General features: G+C 51.2%; 6 protein-coding genes across 6 annotated transcripts; 2 read left to right on the forward strand and 4 right to left on the reverse strand.

Annotated features, from left to right (window-relative positions):
- Nucleotides 1-1898: 1898 nt before the first annotated feature.
- Nucleotides 1899-4482, reverse strand: vtc4 (putative vacuolar transporter chaperone (Vtc4); the record flags this gene model as incomplete). The annotated part of the gene is made up of 4 exons (XM_058468261.1): nt 1899-2299; nt 2363-3890; nt 3942-4407; nt 4478-4482. The coding sequence occupies 4 exons, from the start codon at nt 4480-4482 to the stop codon at nt 1899-1901; spliced, it is 2400 nt and encodes a 799-aa protein (XP_058316107.1).
- Nucleotides 4483-5559: 1077 nt separating this feature from the next.
- On the reverse strand, nt 5560-8666 carry N7508_010202 (MCM DNA helicase complex subunit MCM4; the record flags this gene model as incomplete). Its single annotated transcript, XM_058468262.1, has 3 exons — nt 5560-6150; nt 6204-8314; nt 8378-8666. 3 exons carry the CDS (start codon nt 8664-8666, stop codon nt 5560-5562), a joined length of 2991 nt encoding a protein of 996 aa, XP_058316108.1.
- An 870-nt stretch (nt 8667-9536) lies between these two features.
- Nucleotides 9537-13238, forward strand: N7508_010203 (putative DUF221 domain protein; the record flags this gene model as incomplete). The annotated part of the gene is made up of 3 exons (XM_058468263.1): nt 9537-9703; nt 9759-12166; nt 12217-13238. 3 exons carry the CDS (start codon nt 9537-9539, stop codon nt 13236-13238), a joined length of 3597 nt encoding a protein of 1198 aa, XP_058316109.1.
- Nucleotides 13239-13381: 143 nt separating this feature from the next.
- rmt2 (protein-arginine N5-methyltransferase) lies at nt 13382-14656 on the reverse strand (the record flags this gene model as incomplete). The annotated part of the gene is made up of 1 exon (XM_058468264.1): nt 13382-14656. The coding sequence occupies one exon, from the start codon at nt 14654-14656 to the stop codon at nt 13382-13384; it is 1275 nt and encodes a 424-aa protein (XP_058316110.1).
- Nucleotides 14657-15005: 349 nt separating this feature from the next.
- Nucleotides 15006-16147, reverse strand: N7508_010205 (prohibitin subunit PHB2; the record flags this gene model as incomplete). The annotated part of the gene is made up of 4 exons (XM_058468265.1): nt 15918-16147; nt 15799-15867; nt 15385-15740; nt 15006-15329 (listed from the first exon to the last, which is right to left on the reverse strand). Exons 1-4 carry the CDS (start codon nt 16087-16089, stop codon nt 15006-15008), a joined length of 921 nt encoding a protein of 306 aa, XP_058316111.1. The 5' UTR covers nt 16090-16147.
- Nucleotides 16148-16249: 102 nt separating this feature from the next.
- On the forward strand, nt 16250-17177 carry N7508_010206 (putative polyadenylation factor subunit CstF64; the record flags this gene model as incomplete). Its single annotated transcript, XM_058468266.1, has 2 exons — nt 16250-16301; nt 16354-17177. 2 exons carry the CDS (start codon nt 16250-16252, stop codon nt 17175-17177), a joined length of 876 nt encoding a protein of 291 aa, XP_058316112.1.
- Nucleotides 17178-17853: the final 676 nt, after the last annotated feature.

Here is a 17853-nt window from a genome sequence, read left to right on the forward strand (position 1 = left end):
AGCTGCAATCCAGAAACCCCTCCCCCGGTTGATCATTTCACCTCCGATGGTAAGTCCCAACAAGCACCCAAGCAGCATTCATCTACAAGCCCATCCCAAAGAGCTATTGTCACACAATAAGAACCAGACTCTGACCGCGGTTCGAGTACAGACTCGGATTCGGCTCGCGAGCCGGGACATCTGTCTTCCGAAGAAGAGATGCAGCTCGCTAATGCCATCAGTCTCTACACCGAGCACGAGGGAGTGAAGCCCATCATCCCAATCAAGATTCTTCCTCTGCGGCCATGGAGAGAGTATTCCCTCGATGAGATTCGGGGCTATCAAGCTTGGCGAATTGCCATAGCCTATACCCACCGCCCGCATGGTATTACCCCGTGCTCACCGATACTCCCACTTTGTCAACGGAACATCCACTGCACGTCTGGTATAGCCATGTGGATGCGAAGGCAGCCTCGGTAATTTCGGACAACCTCTCGCAGGAATCTCATAACGACACACGTGTACAGCATTGCGGACTCATCTCCGATGCTCGGGCTCTCTGGGAGTTTCTCACTATTTGATTTATTTGACACAGGGGCTGGAATGATACTTGGGCTCATGACTTGGCTTTTAGTCCCTAGGCGAAGGGGGTGTCTTGGTTACTTGATTCACCGGTGGAATGTACTATCTAGTTTCAGTGACGATGGTGATCTGATCTACTAGGTGGTGACAATGGTGGTCTTTTTGAACTGCGAGTCCTTGATATTGGTGCTTGGAATTCGAGGCAGGAGTGATTGTAACTCTACTACTTTCACCGTGAACTAGTTTGGTTCTCATTCCTTTCACATTTACAAACAATGCAGTTGGCATTTGCTTTCTCTTGGTACTTTTTTTACAAATCCGTGTTTGAAAACTACCCTAATGGTACACCTGTGACCATGGCTCTGAAATATTTTACTTGTATACAAAACAGGAGGGGTGAACTCATGAGGGCTGATGTTTACAATTCTATATACACACACTACTTATGAGATGCATATGACACAGCTCCTCCTCCATCAATTGCCTTCAGCGGTGGCACTCATCATACGTCTAGCATTTACCTATCAAAGCCACGCTCGTCTTGTGCCCATAGACTTACAGGAAACCCATGATCAGCCTCCTCAGCTGTAGGAATGACAAACACAAGTCCCGGTCTTCAACCAGCATGAATCCCGCACCGCGGCTCCCCTGTCCCTTTTATATGTGGGGTTTGATGCTATTGTCTAACAAAAATACCCCATCTTCTTATGGCTGGAACAACTACTTTTCTGCAGAGCAGAAGATCTGTTATACCGGACAACTCTCGATGATATCTTGACCTGTCATCAGCACGGATTCTATCCCGTGCTGACTTGACTGATTTCTCGCCTTTGGCAGAGGAGCATCCACTGGACTTCTGGTACAGCCGCATGGTTGTTCCGGTCTGAACCTGTCCGATGATAACTGCAATGAGAGCAATGTATACGCAATGAAGACACTTGTCTTTTCGCCTGCATAATCCAGGTCTACGATATAACTTACATGGACACAATTCGGCTCTGGAATAGCTTATTGTATATTTGCTTGCACACAAAACGAAAGCCGTTGTAAACTCATAAGATCTGATATTTGCAAATCCATGCATGCACTTTATACATGATATACAATACCCAACGCCCCAGCCAACGCCAACACACTAGATACAAAAGCAATTGCCAAAAAAGTCGCTCATGAGCGCAAGCACACAAACAAGAACACGGACACGGACACGGACACGGATGGTAATAAGAACACATAGACAGAGACAAAGACGGGCATGACTTGTAGACTTGACCAGACTTGTCTGACTCCAATCGATCAATCCAGCCAAAATGTTCAAGGTGAAGGATGTGAATCAATCACAATTCTCCACCATGCCTCTCACCCCCAGGCGTCTGAGACCCAGGCGACGCAATGAACCCACCCATACGAGCCCGCAGTCCGAAGTTAACCAGAATGATAACAACAAGACCGATAGAGACAACAGTCGGGCCCCAGCGCTCGTAGTAGACGCGCTTGACATCGCGGCGCTTGCGAATCTTGTCAACGCGCCAGATATACAGGAAGAGACTGTAGACTAGAGCTCCTGCGGCGAGGATAGTGAAGGCCCATGAGGAGCCGAGGGTGACGTTGTCTGTGCCGAAGTTGAGGAGGGTTGCGGCGATTCCGCCTAGGATGATAGAAAATTCGAGCCAGGAGAGGAAGGTTCGTTCAGCAGCAAAGTAGACTTTCGGTTCGACACGGACGGGGACGAAGATTCCTATTTTCCGTTAGTTGGTTTGGCTTTGAAGTTGGGTTATGGGGGTTGTGTAGTGTGACTTACGCTTGCCGGGGGGAGCGTGGAAACGCTGGAGGGTGCGGCGGTTACCCAGGACGGCGATTCCACGCTGCTCGGGAGGTGGCAGGGATGTTGGGCGCGGCCGGGGGATGATGGCCATGAGACCCTGTGCCACGGCGTGGCCGGTACGACAGAGGTAGTGTTTGGCCAATTGCTGGGCGTAGTAGGCGCCTCCGATGCGGCGAGCCTCTTCTAGCTCGTCGGAGTAGACTGATTCGTCATCGGAGTCGTACAGGGGATAATCTTCGTCGCCGGGTAAAGGCTGGGCAGCAATGCGCTCTTCGATGTCCAATTCGTTGCCGTTGGTCTCGAAGAGGCCATTCTGGTGTCCATTCCCGTTCAGAGTGTCCCCCTCCTCTGTGACGGGGCTCTCGTCATCATCTGAGTCTTCGTCGTTGGCTGAGATGGAGGTGCTCGCCAGCGGGCGGTGGATACCGTATTGACGGGTGACAGGTTTGCGGATGTCAACGTCCATCTGGGGGAACCAGAAGGGAAGCAGGTTGATGCGAGTGGGGAACATCGTGGCAGTCCCGTGAATGAACTTGCTGAATTTGGGAACGGCCTCAACCAAGTGACTGGCAGTCAAGTCCCGAATCCACTGAGGAGGCTCCTGGCCTGCCTGGGTTTGCAACTTGACTTCCAGCACAGCGTATGGGAATCTGTCAATGTCCTCGGGAGGCAATTGGGAGAATGGGAAGTCGACTCCAATATCCATCCGACGCCAGTTCTTGCCTGCGCGTCGGCGGCCGTCCATGTTGTCCTCGCGGATCATAGTCAGCTCAGTGTCGAGGGAGATCCGAACACGAGCATCACCGGGCAGCTGGAAAGCGGTACGGTGGTAGAAGGTCCGGGTGACAGGTACCAAGCGACGAGTGATAACCCGGTATTGGATCTCACGCGCCAACTGCTCGAGGTCATCAATCTCTGCTGAGCTCTTCTTGCCCTCCTTGCGCATCTTGTCAAAGATATGCTCGACTGTCATCCGACCATCAAGGTAGGCATTGACGTGCTTCTCCTTCAGCGCGAAACGCGCCTTGACCGACTTTTCTCCAGTCCAATCCTCACGGTGAGTCTTGCGCTCCACGAAGATCTGGTCACTCTCCATACCACCATACCAACGCAGACGAATAGCCTCAGCGCCTTCTGTCTTCTTGAGACGGCCCTGGTACAATTCCCAAGTGTCGGTGTTATCATAGTAGATGGAGGAAATGGCAGTATCCTTCTCCTCAAACTCCTTGCTGGCATTGAAGACCAGAACTGGTAGGTGCTTCAGAATAACTAGCTTCAACTCGGTAATATTGTCCCGATGCACCCAATACTTAGTGGTTTGACGCACAAAGTTTTGCTGGGTGCCACCAGCGGCCGCATCACCCTTGACCGGGTTACCCTTGGTTCGGACCAGGTCATACAGCTTGGACAACTTGATCACGAAAGCATCGTAGTTATCCTTGAAGAAAGGCTTGGCATTCAGGCGCGCAGCGAAAACCGGCTTCAGATACCATTCCGTCTCTTTCTGCGGGGGTTGTTAGCAGGCGGAGTCGGTCCAATTTCAGAGGGAACGTACATCATGCTTCTTGATAATCTTCTGGAAGCCCGTGTAGTTCAATTGAGTGAACTTGGCCAGATCGTGGACATCGGCAATGATATCACTCAGCGTCTGTTCTAGCAGCAAGAAGTCGCTGTCCGTAGGCGGCGGGCGGGAAGGTCGAGCGCTGCTGGAGCGACGGGCGTCGGCCGTGCTCTCGAGTCGGGAGACGACATCATTAACCTCAAGCTCGCTCTCCTGGATGCGATCAACGATCTCCTCGCTCTTGCGCTTCTGGAACAAGAACACCTTCTCCAGCTGGCTCTCGAGCAAGGAAACAAAGTGTGTCTCGTCATCTTCGGTCCATTCTTTGCGGGCGGGCTTGACGTTATTGGAAGTGGGTTCGTCGACGAAGTCAGTCTTCAGGGCTTTCTTCAACTCATCATAGGCAATGTAGTACGGATAGTACTCCTTGATCATGGAAGAGCGGAGATATTCACCAAATCTGCGGAACCATTGGGTCAGTAGGGCACGCGGGGAGTGGATTGGGGACGAAGCATGCTCCAGAAACTCACCTCATGATGGGCGAAAAGATTGGAAAAGAAGAGGGATTATTCCAAGCTCATGTCGGAGAAAAGAAAAAAGGAAGCAGCAAAAAAAAGAGCAAATGAGCCGGAGGGTTGTAGCTCGACTGTCGAAGGCGAAGCCATGACCCGAACTCGGTTAGCGCGATGACTAGCGGGTGACGGGCCAAGTGGTGATACAATTCGATATTCATTGACCAAAGCTATATATGAGAGTGCTTACATGCATATTTGAATTGATAGGTGCATTGGTCTCTATACATAGTCTATTCTAGCCATGTGAACATGCTAAATAGCCCAATATTCCAGCAATTCTGCCAGAATATCCAACTGCCCTGTACTGTAACCCCAATACACCATTGCTGACTCAGCGCATGACGTTCAACATCTGGCCAGTCACGGGCGCACGTGCGCAGTCAGGATCAGTTGGTTACAATTAGTTTCTCGACTCATACAGTTCTTTATATATAAAAAAAATAAATTACCTTGTTCTCTACTGTTATCCCACTATACATGTTAATATATACCCTAAGTTAACTTAAGTTACTCTAAACTACAAGTTCCTAGCAGGCAGCCACTTAAACTCTCCCTTGCTAGCATGCCTCCTGCTATCCTTGCAGGATCGAGACCTGCAGCCAGACGATCTAGCCCCACACAATTGTTCGCGTCTACAGTACGTGCATGGTGATTCGTAGCTAAGTTGCACACACACTAGGTACGTGCATGAGGTTGAGGTCAGGTGGTCAATTAGACCATCCTAGATAAGATGAATTGTCTGAAATGGTCTCATACTTATAAATATATGAACATGCGTATTGGGTAATATCATATAAGTTTTGGGTTTGCTATATCTATACCGGCTGACTCGAACCCTAGGACGAGTACGACTTAGACGCTGAAACATATATATCGCCAAGGTCACCGTTACATCATTATAGCTGGAAGGTTGAGTGAGAAATCTCATAGCATTATACATACTACTTTGTAGCACTGAAAAAAAAAACGCCAGACACCCTCAACGGTCAGGGATGACATGCAGCCTAATCATCGTATCATGGTATCATCGCGGGCACCTAGGACATGCTCATCGCCGCCCGACGAATACTGCGGCGAGGACCTTCACCAAACACATTCACAGAACCCTCCGTCTCGAGCGCACGAACCACATCAGTGAACTGGTTGTGGTCGACCTTGTTGTCGCTCTGCTCGCTGAGGTCCCGGAAGAGGTCGGTCCAGCGGACGGAGCCTCCAGTCACACCACCGCGCTCGTCAAGGCGAGACAAGACAGCCTTCTTCAGGTCCTCGCGGAGACGACGGTCGGCAGAACTGGTACCTTCAGTCAAGAGACCCATGTCGATGAGACCAGTGCGGGCATCAGTGGCCGCTTGCTTGATGGCGGAGCGAATGAGGCGGACGGCCTCTTCGACATCACCAGCGGTGACTTCAGGAGACAGACGCATACGGGCGTGGGCCTCGGACAGTCGAATCATGGACTCTAGTTGACGGGTAGTGGCCGTGATACGGCGCTCCTGTGCACGGATATCGTCACCCAGCTGTCGCATAGCGACATAGGCCTCGATGAGAGCAGAGCCGGCGGCAGGGGTAATGACAGGGTGGCAATTGGTCTTGGCGTATGTGATGTAGGCTGTGAGGAATTCAACAGGCTAAATAGAGTGTTAGGAATGGAATCATAATTGGGAAAAGGAAGTCAACTTACCAAAATTTCCTCAGAGCTGGCGTTCTCGGGGTTGTCTTCAAGGTACATGCCGACCAAGTGCTTGGCCAGGCGACGATCCTCCGTTTCATCCACACGGTCAAGGACCAGGTAGACCAAGTCGAAACGAGAAAGCAGGGTAGGGGGCAGATCGATGTTCTGGGGAACAGCAAGTTTGGGGTTGTACCTACTGCCGATGGGGTTGGCAGAGGCCAGGATGGATGTTCGTGCGTTCAGGGTTGTGATAATGCCGGCCTTGGCGATAGACACGGTCTGCTGTTCCATAACTTCGTGAAGGACGGACCGTGTGGCCTCGTTCATCTTGTCAAACTCATCAATACAGCATACACCACCATCAGACAGAACCAAAGCACCGGATTCCAAAACCATTTGCTTGGTCTCCGGGTCACGGGTAACATAGGCAGTTAGACCAACAGCCGAGGAACCCTTACCACTGGTATAGACACCACGGGGGGCAATCTTGTGAACGTAGCGCAGCAGCTGCGACTTGGATGTTGAAGGATCACCGCATAGAAGCACGTTAATGTCACCACGGTAGCGCGGGTTACCTCCTTTTTGAAAGGTCTTGTTGGTACCTCCGAACATTTGGAGTAGGATACCCTTCTTCACGTCATCCATTTCGTAAACACTAGGAGCCAGAGAACGAGACAGAAGCTCGTAAATGTCGGGACGGGACGCGGTTCGCTTGATCTTTGCTTCTTCTTCGGCTGAGATGTGGCGACCCTGCTCGGCATCTGCGGCCTGCTCAGACATCTCTTGTTCAACGGTAGACATATCAATACCCATCTTCTTGCGATCAACCTTTTGAACATGAAGAACATCGATATAGGTCTTGAAGAGAGCTTTCTGGGATCGCTGGCGAGCACTGACGCGCATTGGGTTGCAGCGGAAGATACCAGTCACCTCCACACGATCACCAGCCTTGCAGACATCAACCAACTCATCGTAAACACAGAGAGACACCGAATGAGGAGTCTGCCCATCAGGAATGTTGTCTGGGGTCTCTTGAAGCTTAATAACTTGCTTATCGGAGAATCCACAACGGTTGTGGAGGAGCTGCATTGAGTTCTTCTCCTTGCAGGAGTCGCGGGGGCAGACAGTGGGCTCGGCAATCTTGCCACGGTCAATATCGACTTGAACACCATAGCTGCAGGTGCTGCAGCGGAAAAAGGCTTCTTTCATGTCTGGAATAATGGGAGTCGCCCGAATGACCAAACCCTTGATGCTGACCAGCTTGTCCATATCAGCCGGGTCGAGGTCTCGCATATTTACAGTCTCATCCAAGCCAAATGGAAGAACCTTGTAGCTTATCGCCTCAACTTCACCGACCAAATCGGGTACATCTGCGTTTGGCACAACGCCATCCGAGGTGAGGATAGCCTGGCCCCGTCGGTCACGGCCCTGCGCTCCTCGTTGAGCCTCTGTTCGCAGAACATCCATCTCCTTGAGGGCCAAGTCGACCATGACATCCTTCACAGCCTGATCCATCAGTGGAATGATTTCTTGTGGATATGCAGCAAGCTGGTGCCATAACTTGCGAGTCAAAGGATATGCCTTTAGGTTTGCAATATCGAGATTCAAGGAGGTCACACCAAGTCGTCGTAAGTCGTCCAGCATGGTAATGTACTCGCGTCTCTCAGCTGCATCGCCCATGATTCTGGTCTCATCTTCAGAAGCGCCCTCAGCCCAGAGACGGTACTTCGTGGCGAAGTTATACAGGAAGTTCTTAAATGCTGACATGGAATCCTGGATCGAAATATTGGTACCCCAGATCACACGGGTCGAGTTACCGGCCATGGCGTCGGCCTCGGAGGTGCCGGGGTTGAGGTTTGAGAAAGTGGCATCGGAGCGGGGGAGAGGTTCACCTGGCGCAGGCATGCCATTGCCATCGACAAACAGGCGATTGCGGCGAGCGGGAGTAGAGCCAAAGCCACCCGAGTTTAAATCACTGCGACGGGGAGCTCCACGTCGGCCCTGGCCTGACGGAGAGACAAACAATCCACTGCTGGTGCTCACAGCATCGGAGCGAATGTCTGAGCGGCCGAAGCCGCGGGTCGGGCTAGAACTGGGGATGTAATTAATTGGGGAGGAGTCTGATAAGGGTTAGCAATTTGGCGACTAAGAACGAAGGATTGGTGTGGCATGAAAATTTATACCTCTCACGCCCGCGTTTCCTCGTGGGGTTCTTTCTCCGTCATCCACTGTTGAGCTGGCATCGCCCATGCGCTCATCAGGGGTCTCAGCATTATTGTTTCCCTTGGTAGGTGATGATTGGAAGAAAATTGGCGATGAAGACGGAGCGACACCTTCGGCCATTAGCCTCCTCGAAGCACGGGGGGTGGCTTGAAAAGTCGGACTGCTAGGGGGCTCCTGTCGAGCGGAAGAAGCAGGCGATGAAGCATTTTTGGAGGAACGACCCCTCCGTCGTTGTGCTGGTGACGACATTGTGGGTATGAATTAAGGTGATGGGGGATGGTGATGGTCGGGCAGGGGAAGAAAGGGAGAGCAAAAAGCTGTGGGCGGAACGCGCTTTCTGCCGACGCGATGAGCGCGTTAAGTGGTTTCCTGATTGGGACGACGTGTACTGTCCAGCTACGCTTATATAATATATCACGTGCAGCCGGGTGATAACTTAACTCTAACTTAACTTAAGTTACCAGTTAGTTAACGTTGAGCCACACAATCATATAAGCAATTACATAATGTGGCTGGACACTCCTCCCTGGTTCCTACACCGCCACCCCCGAAGCCGCACACCAATCACCGCTCTTGCCCTGGTAGCTTTGTAGATGTTGCTGAGACCTCTTTGCAGGGCGGGACTTTGTACTCTGTAGTACTTTCTCGGTTCTATCAGTGGCGTTTGGGTTGCACAAAGCAGGCTTGCTTCTTCGCTTTCATCCAATCTCCCTGCAGCCGCTGTGACTTGTTTGGCTGTTTCACCTAGCGCCTGATGTCATTCTATTTCCGATCGGCGCTTTCACGATCCCTCCAATCCCTGTTCGCCATCCCAAATTCTTGAACCGAACCTCAATCTTCACGCCACTCGTGTCATTGTTGAACAGCGAATCCGATCTCCTGCCTTGTTGTTCAAAACCCCACTGCTGATCCCAGCGCCTTATTAGCCCCTTGGGGTGGATTCCCTTTGTTATTTTTTCCCTTACCAGCTACCGCGGAAATTTCCTAAGCGACAGGATATTGCTCTTAAAATCGACAGCGTCCTCGTTATGCTGGCTGTGGTCTCTCCTGAACATCCTTCAGTGTCCTAACTCCTTTTGCTCTACCTTTGTTTGATCGGCACTACCCGAGCCGATCGTCATGGTTTCCGGCTTGGAAGAAGCGTTGGAGCACAGTGGTGGCCATGGCCGAATAGCAGAAGGTGTCTCGATTTCCACTTTTTTGGCCTCGCTGGCGACGGCCATTGTGGTTTTTGTTGTTGAATTTTTGCTCTTCCTCCTATTAAAAGGCAAACTCACACGCATATAGTAAGTATACCCTTCCTTACCGCATGGAAACTTGCTCACCGAAACTTGTGTTCAGCCAACCGCGAACGTATTTGGTACCAGACAGAGAACGGACCAAACCATCTCCGCCAGGCCTATTCCACTGGATTGGCCCTGTTTTCCGTACCTCCAGCTCCGAATTCATCCAGAAATGTGGGCTAGATGCATACTTCTTCCTGCGCTATCTACGCATGCTGCTAAAGATCTTCCTCCCCATGGGACTTCTGATTCTTCCAGTTCTGCTTCCCCTCAACCGCGCCGGCGGTAAAGGTACATCTTTCAAGAATGGCACTGCTGGTGATCGATGGGCTGTTACTGGCCTGGACCAATTGGCATGGGGAAATGTCACACCTCAACACACGAACCGGTATTGGGCTCATTTGGTGATGGCTATCATTGTCATCATTTACGTTTGTGCGGTCTTCTTTGATGAGCTTCGGGGCTTTATTCGCCTACGCCAGGCCTACCTGACCTCTCCCCAACATCGACTCCGTGCTTCTGCGACCACCGTGCTGGTCACATCTATCCCGCCAGATTGGCTTGATATGGAGGCTCTTGATAGACTGTTCGATGTCTTCCCAGGAGGCGTCAGAAATATCTGGATTAATCGGAATTTCGATGACCTGAATGAAAAAGTGAAGGAGCGAAACAAACTTGCCCTCAAACTTGAAAGTGCCGAAACAGATCTGATATCGAAATGCAAAGAGGCACACCTCAAGAAGGTAAAAGCCGAGGCAAAGAAAGCCGGAAAGAGTTCAACACGTGCGGAAAAACAAGAGAAAAAGGCAGCAGAAAAACGTGCCTCTAAGATCGCCATGGGCCCCGGTGTCAGCACCGGAAATCCTTACGACGCCCATACACTACAAGAAATGCTCCACGGACCAGCAGACGGAAACACTAAAAGATCTGAGGATAGACCTCGACGAACATTTGACCCTGCGTTTGCAGCCGCTGGAGCAGTTGGGCAAGGCGTGGGGAAACTGGGCAAATCTATGCTTGGAGGTTTCAAAAAAGCCGAGAATGGTTTTGAGGGAACTTTGACGCAAACCCGGGGCTTCGTTGCCACCACAGACGACATGATTCCTCCCCGTGGGCAATCCCCTCAGGGCACCGATCGTGCTGCCTCTGTTAATAAGACTTCCGGGGAGTCTCTTCGATCCCAGCAGCTGCCAGAAACCCTCGAACCAGGCCGTAGCGACGCCAACTCCCGTGATAAAGCATCTTCATCAAATCCACCATTTTGGAGACGAATGTCATCTCATACGAAATCCCAGGGTACGCCGGAACCCGATGAATTTCCACTGACTGCACCTGAGACTCCTGCTACCGATGCACATACCCATGGTTCTACCGAGGCCGCTAACGACGAAAAAGATAAATCAGATATCAAGAAAGAAGGGGACAAAGTGGAAGGGGAAGAATACCCTGTCGCCTACAACGAAGACTTCAATAATGAGGATTACGGAGAACCACTGTGGAAGGAATACATTCGACCCAAGGATCGGGATACTATGCGTCTGCCCATTTTTGGCTGGGGTTGGATGCCGTCCATCTGGCTCCTTGGCAAAAAGGTTGACACCATCGATTATTGCCGCAAAGAGCTCGCTCGTCTGAACCTGGAAATCGAAATCGACCAACAGCATCCTGAGAGATTTCCTCTAATGAACTCGGCTTTCGTTCAATTCAATCACCAGGTTGCTGCCCACATGGCCTGTCAGGCCGTCAGCCATCACCTTCCGAAGCAGATGGCACCTCGAGTCGTCGAGATCTCCCCTGACGATGTCATTTGGGATAACATGTCCATCAAATGGTGGGAACGCTATCTTCGTACTTTTGGTATTATCACACTGGTGTGTGCAATGGTTGTTGGATGGGCCTTCCCGGTTGCTTTCACTGGTCTACTCTCACAACTGTCATACCTTGAGGGTGCATTCTCATGGTTGGCTTGGCTTGGCAAACTACCGGACTGGTTCATTTCAGCTATCCAGGGTATTCTTCCCGCGCTGTGTTTGGCGATCCTGATGGCGCTTCTCCCTCTCACTCTCCGCTTCCTGAGTCGTACGCAGGGTCTCTTCACAGGCATGTCCGTCGAACTCACTGTACAAAACTATTACTTTGCCTTCCTGTTTGTACAGCTGTTCTTGGTTGTTACAATCGCTTCAAGTTTCTCAACAGTCATCGAGAATATCACTGACGTGACGAGCTGGCCGGAACTTTTGGCTTCGAACATCCCCAAGTCTAGTAACTACTTCTTCTCTTACATGATTCTGCAAGCTATGTCTGTGAGCGCTGGTGCTCTTGTGCAAATCTTTGGCCTGGTAAGCTGGTTCATTCTGGCGCCCATTTTGGATTCAACTGCCCGGAAGAAGTGGGCTCGAACGACCAATCTCAATCAGATGCAATGGGGCACATTCTTCCCGGTCTATACCACACTGGCCTCCATTGGTAAGTCATGCTCCCATGGCTTAATGAAGTACTCGTTTGACATATTATAGGGTTGATCTACTGTGTGATCGCACCTTTGATTCTGGTTTTCAACATCATCACCTTCAGCCTTTTCTGGTTTGTCTATCGCTATAACACACTCTATGTCACCAAATTCCGCTTCGACACTGGCGGTCTTCTTTTCCCTAAAGCTATCAATCAATTGTTTACCGGGTTGTATGTGATGGAGGTCTGTTTGATTGGCTTGTTCTTCTTGGTTCGGGATGAAAAGGATAAAGTTGCTTGCAAAGGCCAGGCTATCTGCATGATCGTGATCCTTGTCTTGACCGTTGGATATCAACTCCTTCTCAATAACGCCTTCAATCCGCTGATTCGTTATCTACCGATCACATTGGAAGAAGCCGCTATCAAGCGCGACGATGAGTTCCGCCGTGCTCAGCACGCTCGCCTCGGACTTGCCATTGATGACGACGAGGCTGATGATGTTGAACACGCCCTCAAAGAAGAGGAACGCCGAGAGCAACAGCAAGGACAAGATGCTCGGGATATCGAGCTGAAACCTTTGGAGACCAACGGCCTGAATCAGAAGCGACAGGATTCTGGCAGCCTTTTGTCAACACCCAAGCTTGAGCACAAACGTCCATCATGGGCAACCAATGCATCAAGGCGACGATCTAAATACTTCGGGCTTAACTCCCCAAACTCAACGCCAACCATTCGAGCTATGCGTGAGAAGATGGCTCTCGATACCGAAAATCAGGGACCAGCCCCAAACACACTTGGCCAAGCTCTCTTTGCTGGTATCCATGATGAACTGGAAGATCTCACGCCTGACGAACGTGATCAGCTGGTCCAGCGTGCCTTCCAACATGAAGCACTTCGCGCGAAGCGGCCAGTCATCTGGATTCCGCGTGACGATCTAGGTGTGAGTGACGACGAGGTCTATCGTACCCAGCGGTTCAGTAAATACGTCTGGGTCAGTAACGAATACCAGGCGCTGGACGCCAAGTGTCGGACGATATTCAGTCGCAGTCCTCCAGATTTCTCAGAGGTGGATTTGATTCAACTTTGATGCGATGTGATTTTGTACATTGTTTCTTTTAGCCATTGCCTAGCATTTCCAAGCGTCGCATTCAGTTATAGACATCCAATGTCTGTTCTCTCGATTCTTTCGAGTCCAACACTATTTTCCAGTATTCCCAAATTCCTTAATCCTTAATCCATAAACTTGCACAGCGGCAATCTATAATCATCCACAACCCAGTAAGCCCTCCGCACGCCCTCCCACTCACCCTCCAACTTGGGCACGGCAATTTCCTCCCAATGCACATCAAACCCAGCCTCGAACAAATCCATCTCAGCCACCTTCTGGTAGACATCATAAGAAATCTGCCGGTCAGCACCCATGCCATTAAAGAATCCCCACCGACCTTCCTGCTCAAGCAATCCAATGACCTGCTCAGAAAAGAACTCGCGGAAATCACCATAAGACTCAGCAAAAGTATCATAGTAGATAGCATCAAACATTTCCCCAGCCGCTACAAGACCAGGCAGGATATCCTGCCAACGACCCTGATGAATCACAACACCAGGCTTAGAATCCCAGCCACGACGCTTCATCTCTGCAACGACGTCGGCGTGCGCTTCAATGATATGGTGCGAGGCAGGCTGCTGCTCTTGGAAGAATCCATCGACGATACCCATGCCGTGTCCGATGTTCAGCACTTTCAGGCCGGGCGTTGGAAGGAGTGCCTTGGCGGATTTGCGCATGATGTCGCTTTCCCAGGCCATCATTACGCCGTTCTGGTCTGAGTCTAGGATGCGGTCGTTTTGGATGTTTAGTTGCGATTCCAGGTATTGGGGGTTGTTCACGCCTGGGTTGGTTGTTGTGGCGTCGACGAGTTCGGGTGCTGTCTCTGTTTCCGTTTCGGTGGTGTTGGCGGTCTCGGCCTGGTTCTCGTCGTTCTCTTGCTTTTCCTCTTCTTCGTTGTCGTCGTCGGATAGCTCTTCGTATGCGTCGAGACGGTTCAAGAGGAGCTCTGCGCGCACACCTGCATCGACAATTAGGCCGTAGAGCTCGAGGGCTCCGATGCGCCGAGCGAGACAGCCGGGGGTTTCGTTGTTCTTGTCGAGATCGTTCCAGATAGCGCCCTCTTGCAGGAGGAACTTGACTGTCTCCACTGCTGCCTTGAGAGACTCGTTGTCCAAGCCCTTGGGATTCAATTCTGAGGTTTTGGCGCCATCGGCTCCGTTTTGGGCACCCTCGGTGTCGCTGTCCGGCTCGCAGGCGGCGATCGCAGAGTGCAGTGGTGAGAAGCCTGACTCGTTGTCTTTGACATTTGCTGCGTCTGGCAGGGCAGACTGGGTGCGGAGGAGACGGCGCAGCTTGGGGATGTCATGCTGTGATGCTGCGAGAAGGATCTCTTGCACATCGAGGTCGATGTCAACCTCTGTGAGGTGGATTGGGGTGTCGTCGGTGATTTCGGGCATTGTCTGGTCGCTGTCAGTTCGGTTTCTCGTAATTGAAACAGATAATGATATCCGGGAGTTTTTAGTTAATACTCACGGATTCACCGTTATATCCAACAATGCTAGTCGAATGTGTAGGGCTATCAGCGTAAAAGTGGTGCCCCTCCGAACTAAAAAAAAGCCCTCGCCGCCTTCGTCCCCGCGCGGAGAAAATATATATCAACCACTCAACTCGAGCTACATATTTTTACGAAAGATAGAGAAGATTTGAATATTAGAGAAGAGAACACATTTGGATGATTGTTTATCCAGCTATTTGTACAATAATTCACATCCCTCGCAGCGCCATTAAGTTTGAAGTGGAATGAGTTTATTTGAGCTCCTCGGAGTGGGCGTTGACGTTCAAGCCCAGACCTTGGGAATCAAGGTAGAGCTTGTTCTTGCCACCGTTCTCCTGGAGGATCTGGGCAATGTGGCGAGCGTTCTCGATCTTACGGAGCTCGATATAGCTCTTGCTCTTCTTGATGGCGTCACCAATGAGCTCGGCCGAGCGGGCCTCTCCCTGTGCGCGAACAATGAATGCTTGCTTCTCCTGACGAGCCTTATCAACCATGAATGCGGCACGCTGAGCATCTTGCTGGGCGACCTGCTTGGCCTCAACAGCGGCAGTGAACTCGGGGGAGAAGGTCAAATGCTGCACAAGATAGCTTGTTAGAACTTGTTCAGCCCACTGGAGCATAGTAACATACCGTCAGAGACACATCGTCCAGGGCAATGTTGAACCGGGCAGCGCGGCGAGCGAGGTTCTCCCGAACCAGACGGGCAACGTTCTCACGCTGCGTAATCAGCTGACTGGCGTTGAACTGAGCAACCACACTCTTCAGCACCTCGTTGACGATCGAGGGCAGCACTCGCTCATCAAAGTCTTGACCAAGTGTACGGTAAATCTGAGGAAGGGCATCCACGCGGGGTCTGGACAGGACACGGCAGGTGATGTTCACCATCTGCAAGTCCTTGGTGCCGGTAAGAGAGGGAATGTTGCGAGGCTTGGCGCGGACATCGTAGATGATCGGTGTTTCGAACCAGGGGATCTGGAAGTGAGTACCTATAATCATTCGACATGGTCAGATAGCTCTGTTTTCCCAGCCGGGGAGTTTTCTTACCTTCGGCATAGATCTCCTTCTTGACACCACCTAGACGAGAGTACTTGATCGCGCGGTGACCACCGTCAACTACAAACAAGTTAAAGACGTAGTTCCTTAAGAATTGTAGCAGAACATACCGTTGAACAGAGCATTTGAAGCGACGTAGGTACCAAGACCGGCCAGAACAAGAGTTCCGACGAGTCCCATACCGCCACGGCCACCACCGGGGAAGCCGCCGCCGAAGCCAGCCTTGCGGCGGGACAGCATGACCTGTAGACGCTCCCAGGCCTCTCGTTGATTTTGAGACATGATGTGAGAAAAAGCGTGGGGAGATAATGGAGATGGATGAGGGCGGACTTAGTCTGACGCTCAAGTGGATGTGAAGTTAAGCTGCGGCGGTGGCAGAATTAGCTCCTCTGTCGCGCATCAACTTTCAATCTCGTATTCATTTTCGATCAGTATTGCAATCATGGCGCCTGATCGAACTGGGAAGAGTGTGTTTCTGGGGAACATTCCCTACAGTGAGTGCTCTTTAAATGGTGCTTTTCAAGTTCGATGCTAATCCAGCTCTAGACCTCACTGAGGAGCAAGTCAAAGACATCCTCAGCACGGCCGGCACCGTCACCAAATTCCGATTGATGATGAACCCCGAAACTGGCAAACCCAAGGGCTATGGATTCGCCGACTTCGCCGACCCCGACTCCGCTGCCTCAGCGGTGCGCAACCTCAACGACCATGAGGTTATGGGCCGCAAGATCCGTGTCGACTGGCCTCACAACAACGAGAAGGACTCCATTCCTCCGGACTATTCGCAGCAGTCACAGCCGACGATGAACCAGGATACTGCACAGCAGCAACAGATTCCTGGCTCAGCCCCGCTACCACCTCTCCCCCCAGGCGTTGAACTGCCACCACACATTGACTGTCCGAACGCCATCTCTCACACCCTCGCATCTCTCCCCCCGAACCAGCTACTCGATGTCCTCACCCAGATGAAGTCTCTCGCTGTTGCAGACCCAGCTCGCGCCACTGAGTTGTTGCGCCAAGCACCTCAGCTCGCCTACGCCATCTTCCAGGCTCTACTTCTTATGAACCTGGTCGAATATCAACTTCTCGGTTCAATTGTCGAGCAAGCGGCACAACCCCAGGCACCTCCTCCTCAACAAGCCCAGCAGTTCCAGCCATACGGTATTCCGGGTCAGATTTCTACACCCCCCGTTACGGGAACACCGTTCGCTCCCCCGCCTGCTCAGCCCGTCCCACAGATGCAAGGCCAGGAAGAGCTTCTCCAGCAGGTGCTTAACATGCCGCAATCGCAGATTGATGCGCTCGGTCCCATGGAACGCAGTCAAATCATGTTGCTCCGCCAGCAGCTTATGCAAGGTGGTATGCGGTAATGGCTTTGCATGAAGACCCGAGATTCTTCCTTTACGGAGATAGATCGTCTATTCGCTCTGAATTTGTAGCTGAGAGCGTCTGGCTATGATATCTTTCAAATTTCAATTTCATTTCATTAGGCGAATGGATGGCGCAGGGAGTTTGATATTTTTTGTCAACAGATTTGCATACAAGCTTAATTAAGATAAACCCTCAAATGGCAATCAATTGAGACTCTGCATTCTTCCTTTCGTAGCCTGAGACATTGCAATCTGCCCGCTTTTTCCACGAATTTCCTGGCTTGTCCGTAGATTTTCCCTGCAGCTTCAACGAGCCCGGCAACTTGCTCCAACTTGCTTATTCTGCGTTTGGAGTCTTGGATCATTGCATTCGTTCCTTATTATTGTATTTTTGGGCCGTGACTCCTCGGCTTTCGTCCCTTCAAAACCAGGTCAAGTTCCATAACAAGTAAAGCAAGGCTACCACCGCGGCGTACCCCATTCTCAAAATGGACAAGTAAATGAATCAAATGGCAGGTATTGATTTTGCTGGCGTTTGTTCTTCGTTTTGAACTCCGGCTGTTCTGATACGTCTGCAAAGCGTCGGGGCTCGCAGAAATCATGGCACGTGCTCCGTTTGCCCTACCTAACTAACATGAAACCATGTACCAAGTATACTCACCCTATACAGCAGCGT

This window comes from Penicillium antarcticum (assembly GCF_028974205.1).
Source record: "Penicillium antarcticum strain IBT 31339 chromosome Unknown utg000009l_segment0_segment0, whole genome shotgun sequence".
Classification (NCBI taxonomy): Eukaryota; Fungi; Ascomycota; class Eurotiomycetes; order Eurotiales; family Aspergillaceae; genus Penicillium; species Penicillium antarcticum.